General features: G+C 48.3%; 1 protein-coding gene and 1 pseudogene across 1 annotated transcript; both read right to left on the bottom strand.

Annotated features, from left to right (window-relative positions):
* Positions 1–11,649: 11,649 nt before the first annotated feature.
* Positions 11,650–17,008, bottom strand: LOC121836348 (prolyl 4-hydroxylase subunit alpha-3-like). Its single transcript, XM_042291241.1, has 2 exons — positions 15,726–17,008; positions 11,650–11,920 (listed from the first exon to the last, which is right to left on the bottom strand). The coding sequence occupies exons 1-2, from the start codon at positions 17,006–17,008 to the stop codon at positions 11,650–11,652; spliced, it is 1,554 nt and encodes a 517-aa protein (XP_042147175.1).
* An 8,138-nt stretch (positions 17,009–25,146) lies between these two features.
* LOC120841797 lies at positions 25,147–25,701 on the bottom strand (annotated as a pseudogene).
* Between the last annotated feature and the right edge of the window lie 874 nt (positions 25,702–26,575).

The following is a 26,575-nucleotide window of genomic DNA, read 5'->3' as shown; positions in this document are numbered from 1 at the left end:
TTGACAAGGCCATAGACAACTTGCAACCGGGAAAGTCACGCGGCCCTGATGGTTTGGGAACAGAGTTCAAGCTATAAAGCATTTAAGGATCAGCTAGCCCCGTTTTTACACTGTGTTTTTGCCGAAGCTTATCGCATAAATGTTTTCCCCCGTCGTTTTTGTGCACACACACGATTTTCATCACGAAAAGTGACGACCGCTTGAAACTTCGACTTGTTGGTTCTTACCGCCCTATCACATTAACTAATGTGGATTACAAGATCTTGATGAAAGTACTAGCGGAAAGATTGCAAAGTGTCATAAGCCATATTGTCGGACCACACCAGACGCGTGGTATAAAAGGCAGAAGCACTTTAACAAACGTGCATGTTGCCCGAAGTATCCTGGAGTGTTGTGACACTATGGAAGGAAGAGTCGCCATGTTACAGGTCGACCTGGAAAAAGCCTTCGACCGTGTGTCGCATGAAATACTTTTTGCCATTTTAGAACATGCGAATGCAGGTTCAGTTTTGTGCCAACGTATACGTATGGCGTACCAAAATTGCGCCACCCGTCTTGTGTTTAACAAACACGTCACTGAACGTATAAGCCTTTTTTCTTCCGTGAGACAAGGATGTCCCCTTTCACCTTTGCTTTTTTGTATTTTTCTCGAACCTTTTTGTTTGAGCATTATGCGGAGTAGTCATACTAGAGGGTTCAAGTTACAATCTGCAGAAGTTCGTATTTTGTCCTACGCAGATGACGTGGCGATTTTTTGTATTCACAAAGACACTGTAAAAATAGCCATAGAGTTAACAGAAACGTTTTGCCAACGTACATGTAGTTCTGTTAATTTTGAAAAATGTATCGGGTTTTGGCACAGTGATTGGCCTTCCACGCCGGCGGTGTTTGAGCGTGTTGTATGGGCCGACTCCCCGTCTCGTTATCTTGGGGTACCTTTGAATCACTACCGGAGTAATGACGAATACTGGCGTGGGTGAGGCTGACGCTTTGCGCGCAAAGGCGAACAAGTGGGGGGGCAGTGGGTTGTCTATTTTTGCTCGCGCTGGCTGTTTGCAATGCGTTTCTTGCGGCAGAAATGTGGTATGTTCTGCAAGTCTTGCATTGTTCGTGTGTAAATACTCAGCGTATACAACGAGTTTTTGCTGTTTTTATTTGGAGCTCGGTTTGGGAGCGAATGAGCTGAACTAACCTTTTTTCGTCGCGTTATGGTTCGGGGTCTAGGCCTTTCTCATTTGTTTGCCAGACAGCTCGTCAACAGATTTATTTTTTTACGAGACCAGAAAGATCCATTTTTGCGCACGGTTATTCAAGTGAGGCTACGCAACGCGCTGCCTGAGTTTATCGTTTCGTCAAGCGACGAAGTACGTACTTGTGTACGCGGGTATTTGAAGAAAGTCATTGAAGCCTACCGCTTTTTAGCCACGCGGTTTTCGCACGAGTACTTGTCTAGCGTTTCGCGTAAAAGGTTGTCTCACGACTTGATCGAATTAATTTTTCCGATACCGTTGTACCGTACGCTGTACTGCGAAGGCCCAGGGCAGGATGTCCTGAAGCGAGTTAAAAAAAATGGTGGTTTCTGCATGCGCGAAAACGTTTTTCTTTAAATTGCATACTCAAACGCTGCCCGTTAAAACCTGGTTAGCCGAAAAGGGCTTGCCCGTAGCGTGGTCAGATAATTGTTTATTGTGCAAAAAGCCAGAAACAATCGAACACGTCTTCCTGGACTGCTGGGATGCGGTGTTCCTTTGGGACGTCTTGCAAAGAACCCTCAAGAAAGACCTCCCACTAACACCACACGGGATACGTTTTTTACCTGTGGAAGGGGATTGCACTGTGCCCCTGGACATGATCATGCTGATGGGCCTTCACAGTTTATGAAAGTGTCGTATGGCCGTGCGCCACGCAGACATTGATGTACGTCCTGCACATAAGTATTTTGTTGAGCATATGTGTTTCCTGAAAGAATCGTACAGGGCCCAGCAGCCCCAACCCGAGTGGTGGCCACTTCTTGAGACACTCGCTTCCCTCAAAGATTTTTAGTATCTGTGACGTTAGTGAGTCAGCTGATGTGGTTTAGTCTTTAACTTGTGTCAATGTGAAACGCCCGGCAATAAAGAAACAAAAAAAAAGGCGGCCGTGGCCTAACGGTTGTCGTGCTTGCCTCCCACGTGAAGAGCCAGAGTTCGATTCCCGGGAGTTACGCGTCCTTTTATTCATTCTTGCAGTTTAATGTTCCGGTGAATTCGAGAACTCTGTTGCTTGCTTAAGGTGCGAATGTTCTAGTCGCCGAACCTTCCAGGTCGATTGTTCTAGAAGAAAACGCGTGTACATAAGGGGCTCCGCATGGCAAGCTGGAGTCAGGTTCGCCCCAGCGTTCGACTCTGCTGTCACGCCGACTTCGACGCCCGCGACGCTCTGCTTTCTTCTGTACGTTCGCTCTCTACATTTTTGGGCACAAGTTCGCCCCATTAAACGTTTCATATTCCCCAGTTATTCTGTTTCACCTTGCCATTCGTGACAATACCAGCTCCGAGGAGGAAGCGAAAGCGTTGATCGTCCATAAACGTCTCCGCCTTTCCGCCTGCTTCCCTCCTGTCCCCACCAAAACGCAAAACCCCGTATAAATCTTCGTGATGAATATTGAAAAAAAAAAAAAAAATCCTCCGCTTTATATTCCAAATATTGAATGTACAAAAGATACTGAGGTGTATTTTGAATTGATACCTTACCATGAATATTGGTTAATTGGTATTCTTCAATGGCTGCTGAAAGAGTAATACGTCTCAGACGAACTGAACTCTGTTACAAACCAATTAAAACGTCCGTGGCGACTAAGTGGACAGGTGAAGACGAAGACAATAAACCAGCTCATGTGCAATTCACTGGTCCTGCAGCTCCTAAAATATGCACCGTAAAAGTTTTATTTAAAGAGTTTCTTTTTTTCCTTTGACGGTTTTACAGTTGTGAACCTTCAGCACCGAGAAGTGTGTTGGTCACCGGCAGGAGTAATCTTCAGCGTTCGGGCGTGTGGTGCCTGCTTCGCTCGCTTTCCAAACGACGAACATGGGACTGGTGGGCCGACAGGTTGGGCCGTGCATGCACTATTTCAAGGTTTAAACGCGGAACAGCTGAGCACGCGCAAGTTTGCCACTTTTCACTGCAAGCGAAATACGTGACATGCGCACAAAAGCTGAAAGGGGCCTCGGCCAGCCGAATAATGCCTTACGATTGCCGACGAAAGTTTTAGGTGGCTTCCCTCTTACGGTTTCTATCTTTGACATCATAACAACGATGATCGATTTTCCAGCGACAATTTTGATGATATGTGTGAAAAGCACGGTAGAGGTTTGAAGTCATCAGATACTACAACCAACATCATCAAAGTTGACACGCCGATATCGCTCTTACTTCCATTATATTAAAGAAGAATTCATTACACTCAACACGTCACGGTGAGCGTTTGGCCGATTGACCGATCTCACTAAGCGTTCCGCGCATGCGTGACGTTGCCATAACTGTAGTTCAGAGGAGCTTGGCGCTAGTCCACGAGACAACTCGTGCGCTTCGTACTTTGCTCGCGCAAACCCTCACCGGGGTCATCGCCCATGAAGAAAGGCTACAGTTCCCATGATGCGTGTCGGCAGTGTAATGAAACTGGCTCTGAGATCGGTCTATTGCGAAAGTCCGATCGCAGCAACATTTTTGGTCGCGGACGTCTCCGATAACTACTCTAATGTGTCGTTGTAGTCCATACACTATTCCAATGATTACGAATGCACAGCCCACCACGCGCATGTTTCTCGCTTCGCAAAGCGAGCAAATCACGTACGCGCCATGCGCACGATCCCTGAAAGTGGCACCGCCCAGAATTCCTTTTTTGGTGCGACAATGTCAAGGATGGTTCAGCCCCGCACTGGGTAAGAGCACGTGGCTTCGTGTTGTGTCCACAAGTTAGTTGACGCAGCACAAAATAGTTTACGCGAAGTTGACGTGATTGCTGGGTCGCTTAACTCGTCAAACACAAAGTTGGGGCCGAAGTTCGCGATACGTGCTGATTGGACTCTCGCAATCATGGCGTCACGCGGGTCAAGATGTGAATTACCCAAACTCTCTCGGGTGCTCGAATTTCAGCGCGATTGTGAAACACAAAGTCGTAGGGAGCTTCACCGGAGCACGCGCGAACAACACCGTGGGGTCAACCGATTGAACGACTGCGCTAATAACATCGCGCCCGCGTGTCCCTACATCCGTATACGCTGCGTTAGAGTCAACGCGGTCTAGATTGTCCCCATAGGCGGGTTGCGAATACTCTCAACTTTCTCGTCGCAAGATCGTCGTTTGTGGAAGTTGTCGGTGACGGCAAAGTGACGTTTCACAACTTTGGGAAGGAGTTATTTAAGGCCGAAATTTTTGCTTTGAAATCGAGGGAAAGATTAACTTTGTGATATTGTGGAGCCGTGTGCGCTCTGTACGCGGCTTAGAGCTCATCTTCCGACACTGTCAACAACGCTACTGAAGACTCCGATAGGTGGTGTGGGTAGAGACGTCGGTAGGGTTTAAGAGATGAGGGGGCAACGAGGGACGGGGGAAAAGCTGGAAAAAGGGAAATAAAAAAGGTAGGACACACGCACGGAGAACACGCACGCACGCAGGCATACACACACACACACACACACAAATTAGTGCTCAGGAAAAGCCGTAGAAAACATTCGCGAAAGAGAGAGAGAGTGAGAGAGTGACGGAGGGGGTGATGGTAGTGAAGAATGGGGCATCCCTGCCCCTGAATTTTTTATTATACCTTTCTGAGATGTCTCGGCACAAGGAGGCTACGGTCTACGGCTGAGCGGCTGAGCGACGACGAGGAACAGCACAGCGTGCGATTTCCTAAATTAGAAACTTTTAGTCGATCATGTTTTCAGGCCACGCTGCTTGTAGCGGAAGCTCGCGCTGTCCCTTCGATGCACGCTTTGAAGCGCGCGCCCGTAGCGGAAGCGGGCCCGCTACCGATACGGGCGCGCGCTTCAGAGCATGATGCATCGAAGTGACAGCGCGAGCTCCCGATACCAATAACGGGGCCCAGAGCCGTTTATGCTGAGAGAGTTTGGCCTTCTTAAGGAGATTTTGACAGTCTGACAACCAAAGCAGCGTAGTCTGACAACCGGGGGATGACTACTTCCGTCCGCCATATTGTGGCTCTGACTCATAGGAACTCTACGCGATTTCTCAGGAATGAACAAGACAAAGAAGTGACGCCATATTGTGTTATCGCGAAATCCGCTTGTTCTAGCGGCCAACAAGCTCCGCCCATCGGCCAAACTCTCTCAGTATAAACGGCTCTGACGGGGCCTAAAAGCATGATCTACAGAACTCACTAATGGTTCAAGAGACTCGTGACAGGGCTCGTAGTGCGCAGGCGCGTTCGGGGACTTCCCTTTATAGTTCCCACTCTTGACGTCGGCCCAGGATTATCAGTTGTGAACGACAAATTTGATGGCGCGTGTTGGAATCGACGGTGACAAGTTTCATCGTGGACGATGGAAGCTTGGAGTCATCGGGTTCTTAACACTTTACCGTCAATGTTGACAACCTGACATTATGTTTATTTCCGGTGATGAAAGCTCAATTCATTCCAGTTTGGCAAATATTTGAAAGACGACCACAACGACGGGTTTGGTAGCCTACATGGCCAACAGCCACCACATAAAGAAAAGCATGAAAATTATTTTATCCCGCCGATGGGGGGACAATCGCCCAGAGGCGAAATTCGCCCGAAGGCGAACAGCGCTACTCGGCTGGTTCTGACCTAGCCACGTCGGGCTACACTTCGATTATATCCAAAGGCAGCGAGAAAGGAACAGCCGGGACGTTTTTCAATCAATCTTTGTTAGCAAATTTCCCAACAACAGCAGCAACACGAGACGCCCGCTTTCACACGAAGCAACAGAATTGCTACGATTTGCCATCATCATCATTAAAATTGAATGTTCTTGCACTATTTAGACGCGCACTTACGCGCTATAAACGTGTTTTATATCTTTAAGTGGCGTTGAAAATACTAACTCATCTTTCCGAAACGGTTTACTTCCGAAAATGGTCCTATTCAAACTAAAAAAAAGTCTTTAGCTGTCATTATCACCGCCACAGAGGTGTCACGTGAAAAGATTGCGTCCCCGATTGGCTGCTGCCACTTCAAATGTATCAGAGTTGTTCGAGTTGCTCGTCTATTTTGAGCCGGATGCGATCAAAGCAATTCGTGTCGCAGAGCCAGGATCCAGGGAAAGTTATGGAACAACTCGCCAGCAACACCGAAATAGACCGCTCTCATAAGCCAGTTTGGTTACGACACAACTACCGCAAAGCATCGAGGGAACTGTAGTCTTTTTGCATGTGCGACAACCTCGTGGAGCTCTGCTCATGCAGAGCAAGAGACGGCATGAGATGCCGTCTTGTGCGCTGCTGCCTGCCTTCTGTGAACTAAAATTATAACGGCGTCATACATGCACCGAACGTTTGGTGAAATCGGTGAATTGCTGGCAAAGTTACCTCAGGTCCTTGATAAAATTCAGGCTTTCAAGTATCGCCAATAATTCTCGTGGAAACACAGCGGGTGCTGCGCCGCCAATTGATTCGAAGGGCCGCTCGAGACACGGGTGCCGTGCGCTAGCGCATTGGACAAACGCAAACACATCGAGGGGCTTAAAAGTTATTCCGTCTGAAGCGGGCCGTATCGGCGGAAATAAGAACGATATTAGACTGTCAACTTCGAAGCTTTTGATTTTAGAATGCAATTACCCCGAGCCTCCGTTTTGCAGAGCATAAAACATGTTGGTCGCAGGTGGTAATCCTTGTCAAGACGTCAAACGCTTGAACCACGGTTTTCTCCGCGCGCTCTCTCGTGCTGCTCTTGTTCGGCGCCTAAGGAGTGGCAGGGATTTTTCGCCCCTCCAATGAAAAACGCCACGAAGACAAACGGATCTGCGAGTTTCGGCCACTCCCTCCGCTACGTCATAACGGAAACAGTATTTTTGTTGGACGAGTTTAGCGACACTGTACTACTGGATTCTGGCTTCCGCTCGTATCTGTACAATCACTTGACGAGTGATCGAATAGGTCAATATCTCAACATTTTTTCCTTCATTGGTAGTTTGCTTTTAAAAGACCCTTCTTGACAATAAAACACTCGTCTGAAAATGTTTTAGGTACCCTAGCACACTAACCCTCGCAATTGTAAAATACGTTAATTAAAACAGAAGTTAAATTTTCTTGGATGTTTATTCAACAACAGAAATTCACCCCAGTGACTTTTCAGTTCGGTACAATTTTTCCGCGGAGGAGAAGATAAGCAAATTAACCTAGACCGAAATCCTACAAAGACGTTTCTTAGTGAATGAGTGTCTTATTAACGCCGCCATATCTACAGCTTCGTGCAAACTCAGCGGCAAGGGACGTCTTCTTTTAACCTGCCGGTGCGCGTCGATATTTTTGCCATCTACTTAAAAACCCTCTGCATGAATATCTTGTGCACGCTTTCGTATTATCGCGATGCAAATGGCCCTTAAAGATATTCAAAGGAAACGTCTTTAGCGAAACTCCTACATGAAACGAACACGGAACAACGTTTCAACTCAATTAAAATTCGAAAAGGTTTCTTCTGTTTATTTTTATTATCATTATTTTTCCATTAGCCGCCACATTTGCCGCCACATTTGCCGCTTGAGCGATTAAGGCGGCAGTCCCACGGCCCCAACCATAATACTGGTGGCAGCTGTGCTAATGCTCCTGTTTGCGGTGCAAATTTCGCGTCTGTGCGCGCATTACGTATTTCGTTATTTTTTGAAAATAAATTGCTGAGTTATCATCACTCTTTTAGTGCAGAATGCGATACGCATTTTTTTTTAAAACTTAACGCAGAATAAAAAAAAAAAAGATTGATATTTTCAGTGACATACCTCTATGCATTCCAAGTTTCTAGACGTGTAATGCATCCAAGACGCGTTCTTATTTTATTAGTGAATAGATGAAGGACTCTTCCGGTTCTGTGTATACGTGTTTTCTTAGTAAGCACACTCACATCTTATTCATATATATTCAATAAGAGCCTTTTTAATGCTATTTTGAAGTGTCATAGCTCCTTTTCACACGCTAACGCAGCAACGACATTTAAGGAAATGCTCCTGGTTGTAGTGTGGTCAGAGTCAGGCAATGGACTACACTATTATGTGCCGAGCATCGGATAATATACTAGGTGCGTTAGGAGATACAGCGCCGATTGCTGGGATTATGACTGGCGCAAGACATCTTCCTTCTCTTCAAGACGCTTGCGTTCCAAGGCTGGGTATCGCTGAGGTTTCCTCCATAGTTGTGTATTCCTGCGCTCTGGGGTAGCAGATTGAACGTAGGTAGCTCCGGCGGTCACGTCTTCATCTGCAGGCGATGGTGCGTGTCCAACCTGGTCGAACCCGAGAAGTGTCTTCTGATTTGAGGCACCGGTTGCTTTGTTCCCATGGACTGACGGGGCATCTTCAACTGTAGTAGTAGTCTGCGGAAGTCGCAGATACTCCCTCGTACGCCTTTTGCTCTCACCATCTTCAGTGGTGACCACGTAGAACCTGGGTGCATCTGTTGAGCCTTCAATGACCACGGGAGCCCAGGTTCTCAGCAAACTGCCATAAACGGTTACGGGGAGAGCTGGCCGCAAATTGGGGAAGTTTGCGCGCTGTTCGGTCTAACGAAGCCCTTTGCTTGTCTCTAACTCCCTTCAGACGACTGGACAAGAGAACAACAGTGTTCTTGTCTGGCGCCCCATTAAAGGGGTATTCACACGAGGGAGAAATCCCGGGGATTTCTCCACGGCACGTGCATCCCACGACGAAAACGTCAGGCTTTGCGATGTGCAAAAGCCTCACGTTTTCATCTCGTGATGCGCGCGTGCCGGAGAGAAATCCCCGGGATTTCTCCCTCGCGTGAATGCCCCAACCGCTGTACCGGCGTCTTGAGGTGGGCATCTCTAGGCGTGTTGCGCCATCCGAGCAGTGCTAAAGAGAAGCTTACTTTGTCTCGAGAGCACTTGATTAAAAGCTTCTTTGCTTCTTGTACTGCGCGTTCGGCCATTTCATTGGAACGAGGATGGTAAGGACTTGAAAATACCTGTTAGATCTGCAGGTTCGCCAAAACGTCCTTAAACGCCTTGCTGCTCAACGGCGGCCCGTTGTAGCTGCACATCCGGACGGGACATTAATAGCAAATATTTCGGAACAGGCAGAGATCACTGTGGCCGCTGTTGTTCGGCGAAGTTCCTTAAAGGGGCCATGAAACAAATTTTGGGTTGGGATGAATGATTTTAAATTGGAACTTTACTAATCACATATCATTTAGTTGGCCAAAAGAAAGAGGCTAGAAAGTCAAAAGCCAGCTTTTCGGTACGAACATTTGAAAATATAGCGGACTATTTTGTACCTTCTTGCCTTCGAAAGCTCTCCGCCTTTTCACTATGATACATACGCGGTTCCAAAAGCGCGTCACCGGCGCCAAACTGACGTCAGCCGAGCCCAGCTCACGCATTGGACACGAGAACTGCGTCACTCGGACGTATGCGCTCGTCAACAATCAATCCGTCGACGAATATTTGGATTCGCGTTCGTGGCCAATGAGTGCCCTGACGGAACCTATTGTCACTTGGGAATGACAAGTTCTATGGTGTGCATAAAAAGTACGGTGGAAGCTAGGATTCATCGCAGCGGTGCCGAAGGAATGTCACGACCACGTGATTTCACAATTCGCATTTGAGTTGAGGATTAAAGCTAAGGAGGAAGAAGTAGGAAAATCGTTTCATGACCCCTTTAATTAAAAAAAAATGAGTAGTAATCGACCACCATGAGAAACTCATGACCGTCATGATGAAAAAGGCCAACTCCTATCACTTGCCATGGGAGAGTCGGTACGTCATGGCTAAGAATTGGCAGCTTCACGTTTCTGGGTTTGTATTTTTGACATAGTGTGCACGAGCGTGCTAGTGATGTGATGTCACTCGTAGTGTATGGCCGATATATGACTTCCCTTGCATCTGCATTTCATTTTTTTCTTCCCCACAGTGCGCCGCGTTCGAAAGCTTCAAAACTTCATTTCTTTTGGCTTTCGGGATGATTATCTTGTTGCTTCTGTACACCAGACCGTCTTCTACGTGAATTTCATCGCGATAGTTCCAGTATACCTTTAGCCCATCTGGTACATCATCTCTCGAGTCCGGCCATGATGTGCTGCTGCAGTTGCGAAGTTGCAGCACCACCGGGTCCCTTTCTGTTGCGTCTAACATGCTTTTCAGCTTGCCGTGTGAAAGAGCAAGGTACGTCAATGCATTCACGTAGATGTGCTCCTCTTCGTCTTTCAAGACGACCTTGCTTGGAAACCGCGGAAGCGCGTCCGCGGTCAGCGAAGTTTTTTCTGCCTTGAACTTCACGGTTATCGGGTATCTTTATAGTACGAGACGCAATCTTTGCAGTCTGAGGGGGCGCTCAGAAAGGGGCTTGTTGGATATAAATTCAAGGGGTCTGTGATAGAATTCAACAGTGACTTCGGGCTCTCCTACGATGTAGTCATGAAACTTCGTGCAGCCGTGAAGTATAGCTATAGTTTCCTTTTCGATTTGTGTGTAGTTGCGTTGTGAATCCGTGAGGGATCTTGAATAGTACGCAACCGGGTGTCCTTCTTGAAGAAGGAAGGCTCACTTCTGGGCAAACTGGGCACTGCTAGCTCCACTGGCACGTTTGCTGGCTCATGTGTCAGCAAGAGCACGCGCTCAGCGTTGAACGTGCACGGGCGATCAACAGAAAGGGGGAAATTAAGAGCAGAGGAGGAACATCACCGGCCACGAGCCAGTTTTCTGGTCACACGGATGAGTGCCGCCATCTAGTAATTGAACTAATGGCTTGTTTAAGATGGCCGCCGTGGGACCACCGCCTTAACACTTCCGCGTGTTCCATGAAGACTACTATAAAGCACACAAAGCCACAAAATACTCTGGTCATTATTGTTTTTGTGCGAAGCCTGGACAGTTTTGAATGAGGGATTAAGATCGTTCCGATTTAAAACAAGTACATCGGTCGGAAAGTACCTATATATCTACCAATTTTACATTAAATTTGCCTCATAACTTAAATAAAAAAAATTATTTCGGCTGCAACTTTCAGGTTTCCGGAGAATTCATTTTGAATAGGGAACTAAGAAAATGATTTTTTTATTAAAATTCTACGAGACCCCTTGACGTAATTTTATCGTTAAAAGCGAGACACATTCTAAAGAAAACGAACAACGAGTCGCACGACAGGTTTGGAAAGATGGCCGAGTTTACGAGGCGCCAGTCAATCACGGCGTCACATGTGCTCACGTGACACCGCCTGACGCCGGGATTGGCCGGTGTCTGGTCGGTGTTTGTCTCTCTTCCCGACTCGTCGTAATACCAGGCGAAAGCCTTTTGTCCTGCGTGCGTCTGGAGTCTTACGGTAGGTCAAACCACACGTCGTTTACCACTTAAGTTTTTGTTTTGAAACTGATAAATATATTTTCGCACCCAAAACTTAAACCATCTAAATATTTTTTTTTATTTATTTGAAAGCCAATGATAGATAGTGGTATCTTCGCTTTCTACGGCTACACAATCACAGTGGCGTCTTTATGGACCTGCGGCGTTTTGCAGCTGCTTGGAAGGGACCAATCTTGGGCCTTCGTCGCCGTCAGAAAGTCGCCGGGGCAGTGGATATCCCAGCGATCGCCCTTTGGCTGGTCTTCGAGCAAGATGCGCTTGTACAAGATCACACGCTCACCGTAGGTGCAGCGGTATGGTATGAGCTCTTTGTCCCGAGAGCCGTCGTCGTTGATGTGGTACCTGAACAAAATGACGAGTGTTACCATCATTGCCAGGAGTTACGACCGCATAGAATCTCAAAAGTCCCTGAGTGAATTTACCTAACTAGTAACTCAGGTCCTTCTCCGATACACGATTCATCTTCATAGTATTATTACATTAACAGCTACCTTGCATTGCGCTGTTTTCTCGTTAATTCCTTCGACCTGCAATGTTCCTGCACTTGGCGCCTTAATTGGCCCTTGCAGCTCTCGTGCCATAAAACTCAGATCAACCAAGCCTTAATGAATAACGCATCGTGCTGCGCTCGTAACACCCGATAGATGTTCTTATACAAAGGACATGAGGTATAATGCTGCTGCGAGCATACTACCGACCTGGACATTATACTTCGTTTTACGGTAGGTCAGAGCGCAGTTAGTCTAGAACACTGATAGCTTAAGAAACGTAGGCCATTTCAGCATCTTAATTATCGCTCCGTGGCCAATGACATTGGGTGCCGATAAGAAGGCCGAAGAGCGAACCAGAAATCGAGAACCGATAATAGACAACGCTTTTCATAAGCTGTCATGCACTGCCTATAGAAGACATATACACACGGAACCACACATCGAAGTTCTGAACAGGTACAAAAACACGAACACGCATACTATAAAAGTGCAAGGTTAGGAAGCATTCACCGCTCTTTATTATAGTTTATCTCGTCATATAGTGCACGCACCGTAAGATGATAACCGATTTCATGTTGCGCTTTAACGCGCCGCTTTATCGGCCCTATCGACGAAGCCTGTCCCGGAGAGCTTGAAAAACGCAGGGCGTGGTATTATTATGCTCGCGCGTCTTGCTTCGTGATTGGTCCTTCGTCGTTATTTTTGGTGAATGCCGCAAGCTCATTGGCTGCGGCGCGATAATGAGACGCTCGTGACTGGCCATGTCGGGAGCATCTCATTATTATCTTAAACTTTCAGTCACCATATACGACGCGCAGTATCGGATTATCGAGCGTGCAGTCGCCTAATAGATGGATGGATGAATGGATGCGGCGGAGTCTTCTAATCGGGCGGTGGCTTGCGCCACCTAGAAAAAAAGCTTCTAAATCCGGCTATTAACTAATCTCTGATTAGATTTTGACTTAATGGATAAGGGCCAGAGATTGTCATATTGCCGCTCGGCACAAAAGTGCCACCAATGCTCTTGGGGCCGATGATTTCTGCAGTGTGCGTTAGACGGCAGCAAAGCGGATCGCACGTACTGTGAATAATCTTAAAGGAGCGATGCAGTAATTTTTCTACGTTCAGTAAACAGCGCCTTAAATTATTCCGTGACTATTATAACCCATGAAAGAAGAGTTAGCTTTTCTTTTTCTCCACGCAATGGCAGTCGCGGAAAAAATTAGAAAAAAAAAAGTGAGCAGCGCTCACCGCCTCAACCCGCAGTCAGAACAAGCGGCCACGTGATCTGGGGTGAACTGCATATGCCGCCAATGTTTAATCATAGTCAAACGAAGGGTTAGCAAAACACAGGGGGGCGCGCGCTGAGTTCCACACATTCTTAAAGTTGAGCTGTTCCTCTCATCGCAGTGACTGGTCACGATCCACTATTGGGCAAGGGATCGAACTATAGAGGGTGCTTTGTCGAGCTTGTTGTCCCCACAGCCCGGTGTTTACTAACGCAGCATAACAAAGAAATTGAACCTCACCTAGCACAATCTGGGTATAAGAGCTTCGCCCTGATCGGTGCTTTAGTCGCACGAGGAGCGACCTTGGAATCGTCCCCTTCAATTTCTCAGACCAAAAACAAACAAGAAGATGCGGTTCGCTGCCCCTACAGCTGAAGTGTGGCGCTAGAGGCGTGACTGTTCAATCTTTTCCCCATGACTGTGTTCCCAATTTTATCCAAATGAATCCGAGTTACTCCGGCGGCTCGTGTCACGTGACAAACTCATATTAAAAAGTGATGGACGTTGGTAGGTTTTTAGACTCTCTAGTTTATTACTACGTTATTTCGTGAATGGGCCCCACACCGGGTTGGCATATGTCAACATAGGTCTCACAAAACTCTTGTATGCGGTAAGTTTAGTGTCCGAATACTGCGAAGGAAATTATATTTTTTAATGCAAGCAATGTGCCCCTGACTTTGGTTATTGTAGTTTTTAGATATTGGTTCCAGGTTAGTTTATTACTTAAGAGAAGCCTAATACTTGTACTGCTCCACTTGTTTTACATATTGCCGGTCTAGACTGTAATTAAAATGAATATTTTTTACATGAAATTGACACGATTGCTGTTTTATTATAATTAAGTTTCATTTGCCATTTATTAGTCCAGTGTAACGTTGCCGCAAGTACTTCCTGCACTTTAAGGTTGTCCTTTATTGTTTTTATATAGTATGCAGTCACCTGCAAATCATCGCAGTGGAAAATATTGACTGATATGTAGTTAATAAAAATGTAAATCAAAAGAAGTCTAAACATGGAGCCTTTTATTAAATACGAGGGCTATTAAAACCTTACCTCACATTTTTATGCTAAATACTGTAAACCCCTCAATGTTCGCGAGCCCTTGATTTTTCGCGAATTTTGCGAATTGAAGAATTCGCGAAATTTAAGCGCAAGCGAAACTTTCGGTCCTGAAGAGTCTCAATGCAGGCGTCTGGAATTCGCGAAATTTAGTGGCCGTGATCCGTCCTCTGGACCGATTCACGAAAAATAGGGGCCGCAAAAATAAAGGATTCTACAGTAAGTGGAAGCGAATATCTTCATTATGGGGTTGATTATCCCTGAACTAGGAAGCGCCAATCTCAGATGGCGGTGCGACTAACACCGTGTCAGTGACAAATTCGCCCAGAGTGAATACACTATTGACTCCTTCAACGCTCACAACAACACTATCACTGAAAATTGCGAATGCGTAACAGTATTAAATTCCAGATGTACACGTTGCGCCCAGTTAACATCACAGTTCTAGTTCAGAAAAGGAACGTTCCTAATCTCCTTGAATTAAGTAACCCACGCCGCCTTAGGCATTCTGTGACTGGAATATATATATTTTTTTGTTCTTGCACATCCACTTAATCTAGCTGCAAGATGCAGTTGCCGTGGGCATAAAATTATTCTTTGTGTACATAAACGTTATTCACGGTGGTAAATTTGTTCTTTTCTTTTTGTGTGTGTTTGAAGAAAATATATTTTAGGTGCTCTGACAAGGGAGCTATTGCGAACATAAATACATTTTGTTTGTGATGTAAACCCGGAAACGAAACAGCAAAAACATAAAACGTATCCGCTAAAAAACAGTAAAGATAAAAAAGGCTACTACCCCCGAAGCATGACTTGCTCATTGTGGATATACGTAAACTCCTTATCGGAGGGCGCCTGCGGAGGGGCGCAAACGCAGACATTGTTATTGTGCAATTTAATCAGGGAAGATTCATAAATTTTGCTCAAAACTTTTTGTTTATTTTCTCTAGTTTTTTTTTACTTTGGTTTGCGTTTAGAGCGGTCACAATACACTGCCAAATGAACAGATGGGGACTGTCTAGTAGTGGCAGAGTTCTCTCTTATTCTATCAGCGATGTCTCTGTCAGCGCCTCTTCACTGGTGCTCTCTGATAAGGAGTTTGCGTATATCACCAACGAGCAAGACATGCGTTAGAGGGCGTGACCTCTTATTTTTTTATGCTATACGTTTTATGTTTGTTGTTTTTTTTTTTTTTTGCTAGTGCGCTGTCAATGTAGAAGTTCACTTGGAAGTACGCCGTGTCCTGTTAGCATTAATTTTCTTGTCCGTGTATTTACGTGTTTTAATTGAAGAATGTAAAACCAGCTAGCCAAACTTGCCTTATTCATACTATTTAGCACTCACCGGAACAATGATGTTGTCGCGGAAACGTCAATGTTGGACGTTATTACGTCCATATAGTTGTAGTAGGTGCTTTCGTTTCCGAGGAACACCCACCAAGTCGCCAGAGGCTTGACACGAAGTTGGTGTCCCGGACTCAACCAGGTACTGGAGTCGCAGAAGGCGGTCAGTACCTTCCATTCTATCACAGAATCGGTCATCTTGAGTCCAACCAGGCTTTCCAATGTCCTGGATAGCTGGGACAAAGCTTTGATCGCCGCGCCCCTATAAGTCTCGTCTCCGTGGCTGAACCAATTCAGCAAAGTTGAAGTTTCCCTTTCGTTCAAAATGCCCCTGTAGGCCGTCATCAGCGGATCTTTGGAGATGTCCTCGCGTCTCACACCGTCACGGTACGTGTTGACGGGGCCGACGACCCTGCACGAAGGCTCGTACGTTCGCTTCAGTCTAAAACTCGAAAATTGAAGAGGAGTCGCAACCGGCTTGTTGAGCGTAATCCCAGCAGTCTGGTAGTATTCCAGGTTCAAGAACGCCTTCACGTTTTCCGGATTGTGATCGAGTATTTCGTCAGTAATCTTCAAGGCTAGGTCCAAGTCACCGTCCAAGAAACTGAAGTAAGCGAGATACTCGTTCACGCGTGAAACGTCCGCTGTGCGATCGTCCGAACGTTCCAGGGCCTCCTCCATCCACTCCCGAGAGGTAATCGTATCGTTGACCTCGTACGCCCTCACCCCTATTAGGAAGCAATCCAGAGCCTTCATTTCAATGTTACGCATCTTGGATTCAGGCCCCACCGTGAGTCCGGCAGCGATGTCTTTTGCCGAGTAAGCGTGGCCTTTATGGTACTCTAAGACGCCTTGCGCAGCCCTCGCAATGTCTTTGGGCTTCGGGAACCGGAATCGCTTTCCCCGCTTTCCACCAGGCCTCATGTCCATGAGAAGTCTGGTGTTGGTTTCGTCCTTGGCGTCCTGCAGAACTTCGACGTAGTCCTTAGCGAGTCGTTTGATCAGGAGAAACGCGTTCATGGGCAGTCCTAGGTACTCTTCCGGGTCCACGCCCTCTGCGGAACGTCGGGCAACGTCAAGGACATCGAGGCGACGTCGGATGGAACGCAAGCGTTCTCGTTCGGCGTCAATGTATCGACGGAACCAGCGGGTGATCCCTCGACGCGTCTCCATGAAGGAGGGATCTTGTCGCCTTGAGCTCAGGTAGCTCGTGGGAGAAGCCTCGAACACTGACGTAGAGAGCCCCAGGACGCCAGTGGTCAGGAGTATCCAGAAAGCTCTCATCGCGGACGATGAGGGTGAACGGTTGCACCATGAAGAGAACAGGAACGAAGTGTCGCTAGATGGTTTCTTCTTCGTTCCTCGATGATCGGCGCGTGCTTGATCAGCGCTCGAGGAACGTATGGCGTGCGCGTGTTGACATTTTTTTGATAATATGCATCCTTCATTGAAAAAAAAAGAAAAAGAATAACACCACAATCATGCAACTGCGTGCGCTCGAAGGCGAGAATAGCGGGGAGGAGTTCCCAGCTCTAGCTCCAGTACAAGCTGGAGCTGGAGCTAGAGCATCAATTCTTCTTCTTTCTTCAATAGTGCTTGGGCACCTTGTGAGCCGCGAGCTTGCACGTACAGCCAAAACACGGTGAAAGAAAATGAGAGCGTGCTCTTCCAAAGTTTCTGCCACTAATTTAACATAGTTGATAAAACCCGTTCGCTCTACTGACGTCTAGTTCCAGGTTCGTTCAGTTGGTAGAGCACTCCACTGTAATTGGAGAGGTACCTGGTTCGATACCAGGACTAGGCGGATTTTTTTCGGTCGCGCATCAGTCACCTAGCTGAGTTTGGAGATTTGTGTCTGTCCTTTGTCTTCTTTGTTCCCCTTCGAGGAATTATTACTCTCAAAGATGATAAGAAGTTTACCAACCTCCAGTGGAACTGCCGAGGGCTGCGCGGCAAAAATTCCGAACTCAAGTTACGACACAACGGGCGAAGACATACATGGACGTCGTCATCCTCCAGGAAACGCCTGAGACCCAAAATCAGAATGTCCGGGTTTGCCAAGTATGACAAACCGAGCGTGACGCTAACCGTTGGAGGCAAGACCACTGTGTAACCGTAAGCCGCAGTCTTGGTTTGCAAGGACTTTCCGCAACAACAACCGGACACGCGGGAGTGGTTCATCGAATCGCAAGAGGTGGTGGCTATCTTGGTGGAAAGCGAGTGCGACGGTTCAATCCTGATGACGTCGGTGTATTAGCGGCGAGTGCTAAGTAGGCCAGCAAGACGGGGCTCGTCCTAATCAACCAACCGGGCGCTAAGACGAGGACCACGTCCAGTGGCAACCAAAACGACACCACACCCGACCTGACTTGGACCGACTCGCACACCGCGAAGAAGACCAAGTGGAACGTTCACAATGTTGCGACCGAGGATTTCTCCGGGCAGGATGAGGCAGGGCCAGGCCAGGACAGGAACCGAAGGACGACTCCAGAAAGGAACATCAGGAGACGGGGAGGGGTTGTCTTACGATACACTCTGTTTATTACATATTTACAGAAGTATTTTCATTGCCCGAGAGCACCCTCCAGTTTCCTGATGTTCCTGCCTGGAGTCGCCCTCCCGTTCTGTCCTGGCCTGGCCCTGCCTGATCCTGTCGGAAGAAGTTTTGGTTCCAACAACGAGGACACGTGGGCAGACACCACCACGTTATGGAGACGTCGATCGTCGGCAAGACCAAGCGACGCAAGAAGCGGCGGACGGCAAAAAGCACAGTATGGGACGACTTTCACGCTGCACTCGAGAACCCCGCGGGCACGGGATTTAAGGAGCTGACAATGTGACTGGCGAGGGACGTGGTCAAGGCGGCCACGGTCGAGACCGTTGTCGAGGATGGACCACCCACCCTGGACACCAAGATACTGTCTTTGTGGAGCAAGAGCACCAATTATCTGCAGCGCTACCGCCTCACCCGCAAGCGACGGGACATCCGTAAGGCCAAGAAGTTCGCAAAGAAAGCGCAGTGGCACGCCATCAGGCTGTGCAGGGACGACTGGGCCAAGGTCTGCGACGGGTTCAATGAAGGGACGTCGCTCAGACGGATGTGAACCGCCTGCAACGCGATGATGAGCAAGAGCAAGGAGGAACAGCGTGGCGCCGAACTTAGCCTTGGTGCAAGACAAGAACGTCAAGACAATACTGAACGACGTCGGGGACATCTTGTTTCCGCAGCCGGTCACTAGACCGGACTCAAAGATTTACGGGCCAGAAGAATTAGAAAACGAAGAGTACGAAGTGGATTTTAAACTGTGGGAAATGGAAGCAGCCATTGAGCAGGGCAACGAACGGAGCGCAGCGGGTCCCGACGGGATCCCTAACGCCATGTTCAAAAACCTCCCGGAGGCGGCCAAGCGAATGTTGGTGAAACTGATCAACGACGCCTGGCACGAGGCCAACATCCTAGATCGTTGGAAACTCTCCTGGGTGTGCCCTATCTCCAAACCAGGGAAGAAGACAGATTGCGCGAGTAACGTGCGCCCCATTTTGCTCACTTCCATCCCATGCAAACTAATGGAGCGCTTGGCGCTCGCGCGCATCGACTGGATCGTTGAGCAAAGGAGAGAAGTGTTGCATCCCGCTCAGACGTGATACCGAAAGAACCTCGGCATGCAGAACAGCATGGGCCTAATTTTTGAGTACTTAGCCAACCGATAAACGCAGTGCCGCCGCCACCTTTTGGTGGCAGTGGACGTCAGGAAAGCTTTCGATACCCTGCCTCACGTCAGGGCCATCGACACGGCCCGCACACTAGGCGTTTACTGCAGGCCCCTGAACTTCGTCAAGGCTTTCCGAGTAGGCGTAAATCTCTGGTCAAGACTGGCAGGCACCATGGCAGTGCGGAGGAGACGAACGAGATTGACGTTCCACTGGGGGCAGTGCATGTTGTTGCCGACGCTCTTTAACCTGGTGATGGCACCACTCTTCTGGCGGCTCGCCGTCGCTCCGGACTGGGTAGTCACAGTCTACGCGGGCGACATCACCGTGTGGACTATGGGGAGCGAAAACGCGCACCCTCCCGAGAAGTCAATTCAACGGGCACTCGACATAAAGAACGACTTTCTCAAGGACACCGGCCTGCGCCCGTTGCCCGAGAAGACCAGGTACATGGCCTTTGGAAGGAATGGAAGAACATCAATGCGAACCTGCGCTTTGACGGCCAGAAGATCGACAAGGTGGCCGAGCTCTATATCCTAGGGGTGAGTTTCTACTCGCGCGGCGACCCGACCGGCTGGATCGGGCGAATGCCTGAAAGAAGGGGCTCTCAATCATCCGACGCCTGGCAAAGCGGGCTGGGGGTCTGGGAGAGGGGTTTGCGAGGACCCTTTTTCCAAGTCACCATGGTATCCAAGATCTCTTACGGCCTACGGCCTGCGTTTTCATAGACTCCACGCCGCTCAGCTGGCCAAACTGGAAACACTGATGAACGACGTGAGACGCTGCATCTGGTGTCTGCCAAGGTGCACAGGCCTGAACCTACTGCACGAAGCCTTTCCGATGCTTTCTCCGGAAGAGATTGAAAGAAACCAGGAGCGGATGTACGGTGGCAAGCTGGCCCACACCCTGGCAGCACTCATGTCGCCTTGGAGCTCTCTGCTCGTTCAGACAACGATGTCACCGATTCCGGACCCCATCCCACCATGGCAAAAGACGACGGTCACCCCGGCCACGCCAATGACGATGAGGACGAACTTGACGATCAATGCCGGCAAAAAGCGCAAGTTTTCAAGGCGGCACGAACAGAGCGATGGTGGTGGCGACGAGCTTCGAGTGTACGACGGCCACGCTTTCGAGGTGGAGTAGCGGCCACGGTGACGTGGCAATACGGGAAAGAAACCAAGAGCAAGGCGCTGCAGCATTGCGGGTCCGTGCAGGAAGCTGAAGTCAGAGCCGTACTCGAGGGCACCGAGGACATAACCCCGTCATCGAGCGAAGGATTTCGGAAAATACGCGTCTTCACGGACTCCCAGGCCGCCGTGAGGGCGCTCATGATCAAAGTCAAGGCACACGCCGCCAGTCAGATAGATTTCTTCTAACACTTCAACTGGAACAACGCTTACGCGACCCGAACCAAACTTCCGGCGGCGCGCGCGAGGAGGGCTACCGTCGACGGGGTTGCGGCTGTAGAAGATCCCAATTACAGCCTGCTAACTCGGAAACAACGACGAGAAACAAAACTGTTCCAAGGGCTGCGTCTACTGCAGGAATTACGATATAGAGTGGGATGAACGGCCCATCGTATGGGACTGCCCAAGCTTTGACCAGGAGAAGAAGAAAGCCCAGGACGCGCTAAGACAACAACACCACCCCCTGTGCTTCAAAGCCTGGTGTCGCCCTGAGGGGGAAAAGGACAAGCGCCTCGCGGTCCTGTCCGGCCTGCTTAGATACCTGAGCGAGACCGGGCTGGACCTGCAGACAATTTAAGAGGGTCATTCGCCGCACGGCGGGACCACAGCTATACCATAGTATATAAATCGCCAATGTCCCACCTAGTCATCGTTCACTAAACTTGCGAACTTCTGGCCCACTTTCACCGGAAAGTTCAATGAACGTCTACTCAATCAATCAGATCTATTGTTATCCGGTTAGCAGGCAGGGAAGGCAATGGCGCTACTCTCCTAGAATCCAGTGAACTGTGTGCACAAATATCCGGTGAAGGCAAGTTTCCAAGAGCAACGTAATCCTCTCTGACCACCCTCACATATTTCCTCCCGGTATGCACGATTTCTTCGCGTCGTCGCTATCTTGAATGGCGTTAGGCCCGTGCCCCTGCCAGTACTGCAGATGTTTGTGAGATGGGATATAGCGTCTCATTGCAAGAAAGCCCTTTCAAGTTAGACACAACAAAAAAACACGTGCTCGGGCCACACGATTTGAGAGAGCTGTACGACAGGTGTACGTACACCACGACATCGGAACGTTAGTGGGTTTGATGAACCACTGCCAGACTGAATTCGCGCGCCTTTTCTTCTTCTTTTCATTTTTTTTTTGGAAGAAAAGCATGCGCGTTTTTCTGTGCGGGAGCGCTGCGAGTCTACGGCCTTCGCAGGTTCACCTTGATGCTCAACGGGCTCTGTTGCGCGTGACCCAATGGTTTACTGTGGTGACCCTAAATTACAAGACGTATTCGGGGAAGACTTCGTACGCGTCTTTTTACCAGCGTCCACTGATGAATCGCTAAGCACCGCGTGGAGGAGGATGCCTCAGAAAAACCTTGTTGTGAACGACATATCTGTCGTTCACAATGCGTGCAGACGGCATTTAAAACCGGACAATTGTGTACCAGGGCCCGTTTCCTCGAAGCACTAACCGCGGCTAAAGTTAGCCGCAGTACCTAGGAGAGGGATTTTGAAATCACGTGACTGGCTCGTTAGGGATGCGGGGAAACATGGCGGCGCCCCAGCGAGTGAACGCCGCTCGCTTTGGAAATAATATGTCGTTGTAGCTGCAATATCGAGCGCGTTAGTCAGCAACGAATGGTGCAGGAGGCTTTCGCTTTGCCTTACCTCAATTAAACCGCAAAGCATGGGCAATGACATCGCCGCATTTTTTAGATAGTCTTTTGATTCTGGGCATTCCTAAGCCTAAATAAACGCGATAATTGTCGGCATGAAAACGTCTTTGCAAAGTGGATTGCCATGACTCAATCGGCGGGGTATTGAGAGGGTGCCTTCGTGTGGCGCTTTGCTTGGGGTGATGACATCTGGCCATTTTGTTTCGAACGGTTATTTTATTTTTTGTTCTGAAGCGCGTGAAAGAGCGTGTCCCTGCACGCGCTCGTGGCGCTGACTGTGCTATGGCGACATTTTGTTTCCTGCGATTTCTTTGTATTTCCCCTGTGAGCTCGTGTTGTCGGCATCGGGTACTACAAACGATGGCATCACCCTAAACAGAAGGACATTGAGGCAGTTTAGATATTGATGACACACAAAAGCAGACAGCGTCCCAATAGAAATTTTTCTCAATTTCCCAACCACCGAGGTGCATTCTACGAGTGTAGTTACACGCGTTGCACGTGCTGGCGTCTGCAGTAGTAACTGTTGTAAAGCAAAAAATCTAAAACAAATTTTGCCTTGCACGCGCGTACGTCAGAGCCTTATTATGATTATTTACTTCGAATCTTTTATAAAAGGAAGGCCCGCGCGGACCGTAGAATTACACTTCCAGCGTTCTCCTCGATGCTTGGGTAATTTAGAAAAAGGTCGGTTGGGACGCTGTCTGCTTTTGTGTGCTATCAATACCACAGAGTTCTTGTAATAACTCTATGATAAATACCCGGCCGACTGAGTCAATGCAATCCGCTTTCCAAAGACGTTGCCATGCCGACAATTATCGCGTTCATTTAGCCTTAGGAATGGCAAGAATCGAAAGACTATCTAAAAAATGCGGCGAGGTCATTGCTCATGCTTTGCAATTTAAGTGAGGTAAGGCAAAGCAAAAGCCTCCTGCACAATTCGTTGCTGACTAACGCGCTCGATATTGCAGCTACAACCAGTGCTTGAAGTCTCCCGTAAGTTGAGGGGGGTCCCTACAAGAAGAGAGGAGGGCAGGGGGGGGGGGGGGGATGCACGTAAAATAAAACCCACTGCTGACTCTGTCCCCGCCGTACCTGCAATCCTCAAATTGCTAATTCCAAATGTCACATCCCTGAAAACAAGCTATTTGATTACAAGATATGATTTTGATTTCACTAATGTTGGGGCTGTGGAGGAGGGTCCCAGACCATCCGTTAAAGTCAGTGGGGGGTCCAAGACCCCTTGAGACCCCCCAGACTTTAAGCCCTGGCTACAACAACATATTAGTTCCAAAGCGAGCGGCGCTCACTCACCGGGGCACCGCCATGTTTCCCGGCATCCCTACCGAGCCAGTCACGTGATTACAAAATCCCCCTTCTAGGTACTGAGGCTAACTTTAGCCGCGGTTAGCGCTTCGAGCAAACGGGCCCTAGTGCACGGACGTTTCGGTGCACAGACATTTCGGTGTGCGGACATTTCGGTGTTTTTGCTCGCTCTGAGAAATATGCGATAGGCTTAAATGAGTTAAGTTGTTACTTATCTGACCCGACAATTATATTAGGGCTGGGCAATTGATCGATTAACCTTCCGATTAATCGATTAAGGCTTTAATCGCGATCAAATGTTTTAACCGGTTAATCGGTTTTTTAATCGGTACTCAAAAAGAAGTCAAATGGACGCACGCATGGCTCTATCCTGGTTTTCTGTACCCAGCCAGGTGCTATGAGCAAGGTTCAATTCTCGCGCTCGCGAAGCGTCACGTGTTCGAGGATATGCATTACAGTTCTGCCGAGGCCAGACGAACAAGCCGGGCCCCCAATTGATCCCCGCGCGACCGCGAAACTTCACGTGTTGAGGATCTATTACACATCCCGCCCAGGCAAGACAAACAAGCAGAAAAACAAGCTGGGAATCTAACAACGCCATGGTTACTTGTTCCAGTATTGGGTCCGTAAAAATGGACGAGTTCACGAGTATCAAATGCAATCTCGCTGGGAAGTTTGGAAGTAAACTTCAGCGGCGAAGTTTTCAACTCGAGAGCAAGTCCACTGCATCATCTGCAAAAAGTCGTTTTCCTACAGTGGAAGCGTCAGCTCGCTGCAGTATATTACCTACGAGCGAAGCACCCATGTACGCCGCTGCAGCAAGGATTATTCGCCAAAACACAACAATCAACGCCTTCTCATCAAGGCCCCATTTCTCTGAAAAAAGAAGAAAGCACCGCCAAACCCTGACTTCTCCTCTTCCTTTCGGAAAATGTGGACAAACTACTTTGTCTTCGGAGATGGAGCAAAAATATATGTGTGCCTTTGAATCCTTCAACTATATGTATCTTCAATTCTAAATATCCTTTGCGCCGTGTAACAGAGAGTAAAATAAGTCTTCAAAAGCAAGACGCGTTGTTGCATTCTTTTTAACATATTATTTATAAAAATCAACGAAACCGATTAATCGATTAATTAATCGATTAAAGGGTAGCGATTAATCGGGTTAAAAATTTTAATCGACGCCCAGCCCTAAATTATATGTTCCTAGTAGGCGTATGGTAAATGCATAGTTCGGCGTAAACATCTGTTTGGATATTGACAGTCGTATCTGGCAACTACCCGCCACGATGCTTGAAATTCCTAAAAAATTTGCATTTCATAGAATTCGTCGTAACTTTTAGTAGGTCACGATTGTATAAAATAATTAAAATTATTCACGTGTCTGGTTTCATTATTTAAGGAATGCTTTTTCCGGTAAGTAGCTCGAGTTTATAGCCCGTCCAAATACCATTCAAACACATAAAGTTGACTTCACGCACTTCAGGATAGTCCTGGTTTGCCTAAAAAAATAAAAGTTGGAAGCCAGTTAGTTGTCTTCAGAAGAAATTACATGGACAATGTCATATAGGACACTTTTATTCACAAAACGCGTGTGCCAAGGGACCTAGAACGAGACGTTGTGGGCAACGCCCCTAAGGAAGCGTCGAGCGCCGGTACGGTCGTAGTCCCTAGCGAGTGTCTTCAGGCGCTCGGCAGCCTTCGCATATTTCGATGCCTGTCTGAACCGCTGGCCCATCTCAAGTTTCCCAAGCCGGTGAAATTGCAGGGAGTCTTCTCGTTGTAGCACCTCCAAAAATCTCCAGAGAGTTGGGTGTGAGCAGTGAACATGGGCCTGGAATCCCCGGTGCCAGGCTTTGACTGAGTTGGTCGTCTTGGAGTTTCCCTAGAGCACGGTTTTGTGGTGGTTCCACAGCTCAATCGGAAGCTGCGCGTCTCTTCTGCCATGAGCCGTGGGCTGCCCAAAGAAAACATCTTCAAAGTAGTCTACCACCGGGAGCAGTTCTGTGCGGTGACTGGACACCAGCTTGGTAAAGACCTGCTCCACATAGTCCTGGGGAACCATTTCAAGAGCTGGGATCATCCGTTCTTCCAGGTTGATATATGGGTCGAAAGTATAAAATTCCTGGAGTCCTTCCGACTGAACTCTGCGATATACACATTGTAACAGATGAAAAAAACACCCACGCAAGTCGGTCCTTGGGTAGACCGCTCTGAATGCGTTGATGGCCGCGAGTACGTAATCCACTATCACAGTCCTTGGCTCTCAGCCTCCCCCACACTCGGCGTTGAGAGCCCTCAAAGCTCGCGTATACGTCCCACTGTCTTTCCGCGCTAGCAGCATGTATGCCGCAGGCAGGATGGCACCGGCCACCTCGCAGTGCACATTGTAGAGCTGGAAAAACAACTCCGGGGCCACCTTGAACGTGCCGTCGGCGAACCACTTCTTAGTCGTTCGTAGAACCCCCACCCTCTGCGGGCTGCAGAAAATCACGAAGCGGTCCTGGTCTTGAGCACCGGAGTCGTGCAACAAAAACCTTGTCCCGTCGTTCTTCGATGCATACTTCACAGGTATGATGACGTCGTCTAAGCATAGCGGCAGAGACAATGGCCGTTGCTCCTGTGTCCGAACCCTCCTGCACGTAAATAAATGGCACTATTACTGCTGTAGCACGCACCCTTCCAACTCAGTTTTTTCCGGAGCGGTCAAGAGATAACCAGTCGTAAATTTCGGGGGAATCGATAAGGGGGTGATCGTGCGGGGATTCTGAAAGTCGGGAATTTTGAAGACGGGGGAAGGGCGGGGGTTTCGAGGCGGGGGTTTCGAGATTCGGTTATTTCATGCGCCACCCCAATATTGCCATCACGTTTCAACTTGGGCGGTGACCTGTCATTTCGTGACTATATATGCAATTTTCAAAATTTTTAGGCTAGACTTTTGATAAAGTTGCACTCTT

Source organism: Ixodes scapularis, unplaced genomic scaffold (genome assembly GCF_016920785.2).
Source record: "Ixodes scapularis isolate PalLabHiFi unplaced genomic scaffold, ASM1692078v2 PGA_scaffold2__306_contigs__length_199485367, whole genome shotgun sequence".
In the NCBI taxonomy this organism is placed as follows: domain Eukaryota; kingdom Metazoa; phylum Arthropoda; class Arachnida; order Ixodida; family Ixodidae; genus Ixodes; species Ixodes scapularis.
The sequence above is the reverse complement of the archived record's forward strand: the minus strand, read 5'-3'. Positions and strand labels throughout refer to the sequence as shown.

Excerpts from the sequence above, each read along its gene's own strand:
- LOC121836348 (XM_042291241.1), bottom strand. The coding sequence starts at position 17,008 with ATGAGAGCTTTCTGGATACTCCTGACCACTGGCGTCCTGGGGCTCTCT. Across the intron at positions 11,921-15,725 it reads GCGACAACATCATTGTTCCG|CCTGGCAATGATGGTAACAC; the intron begins GTGAGTGCTAAA and ends GCGGTCGTAACT.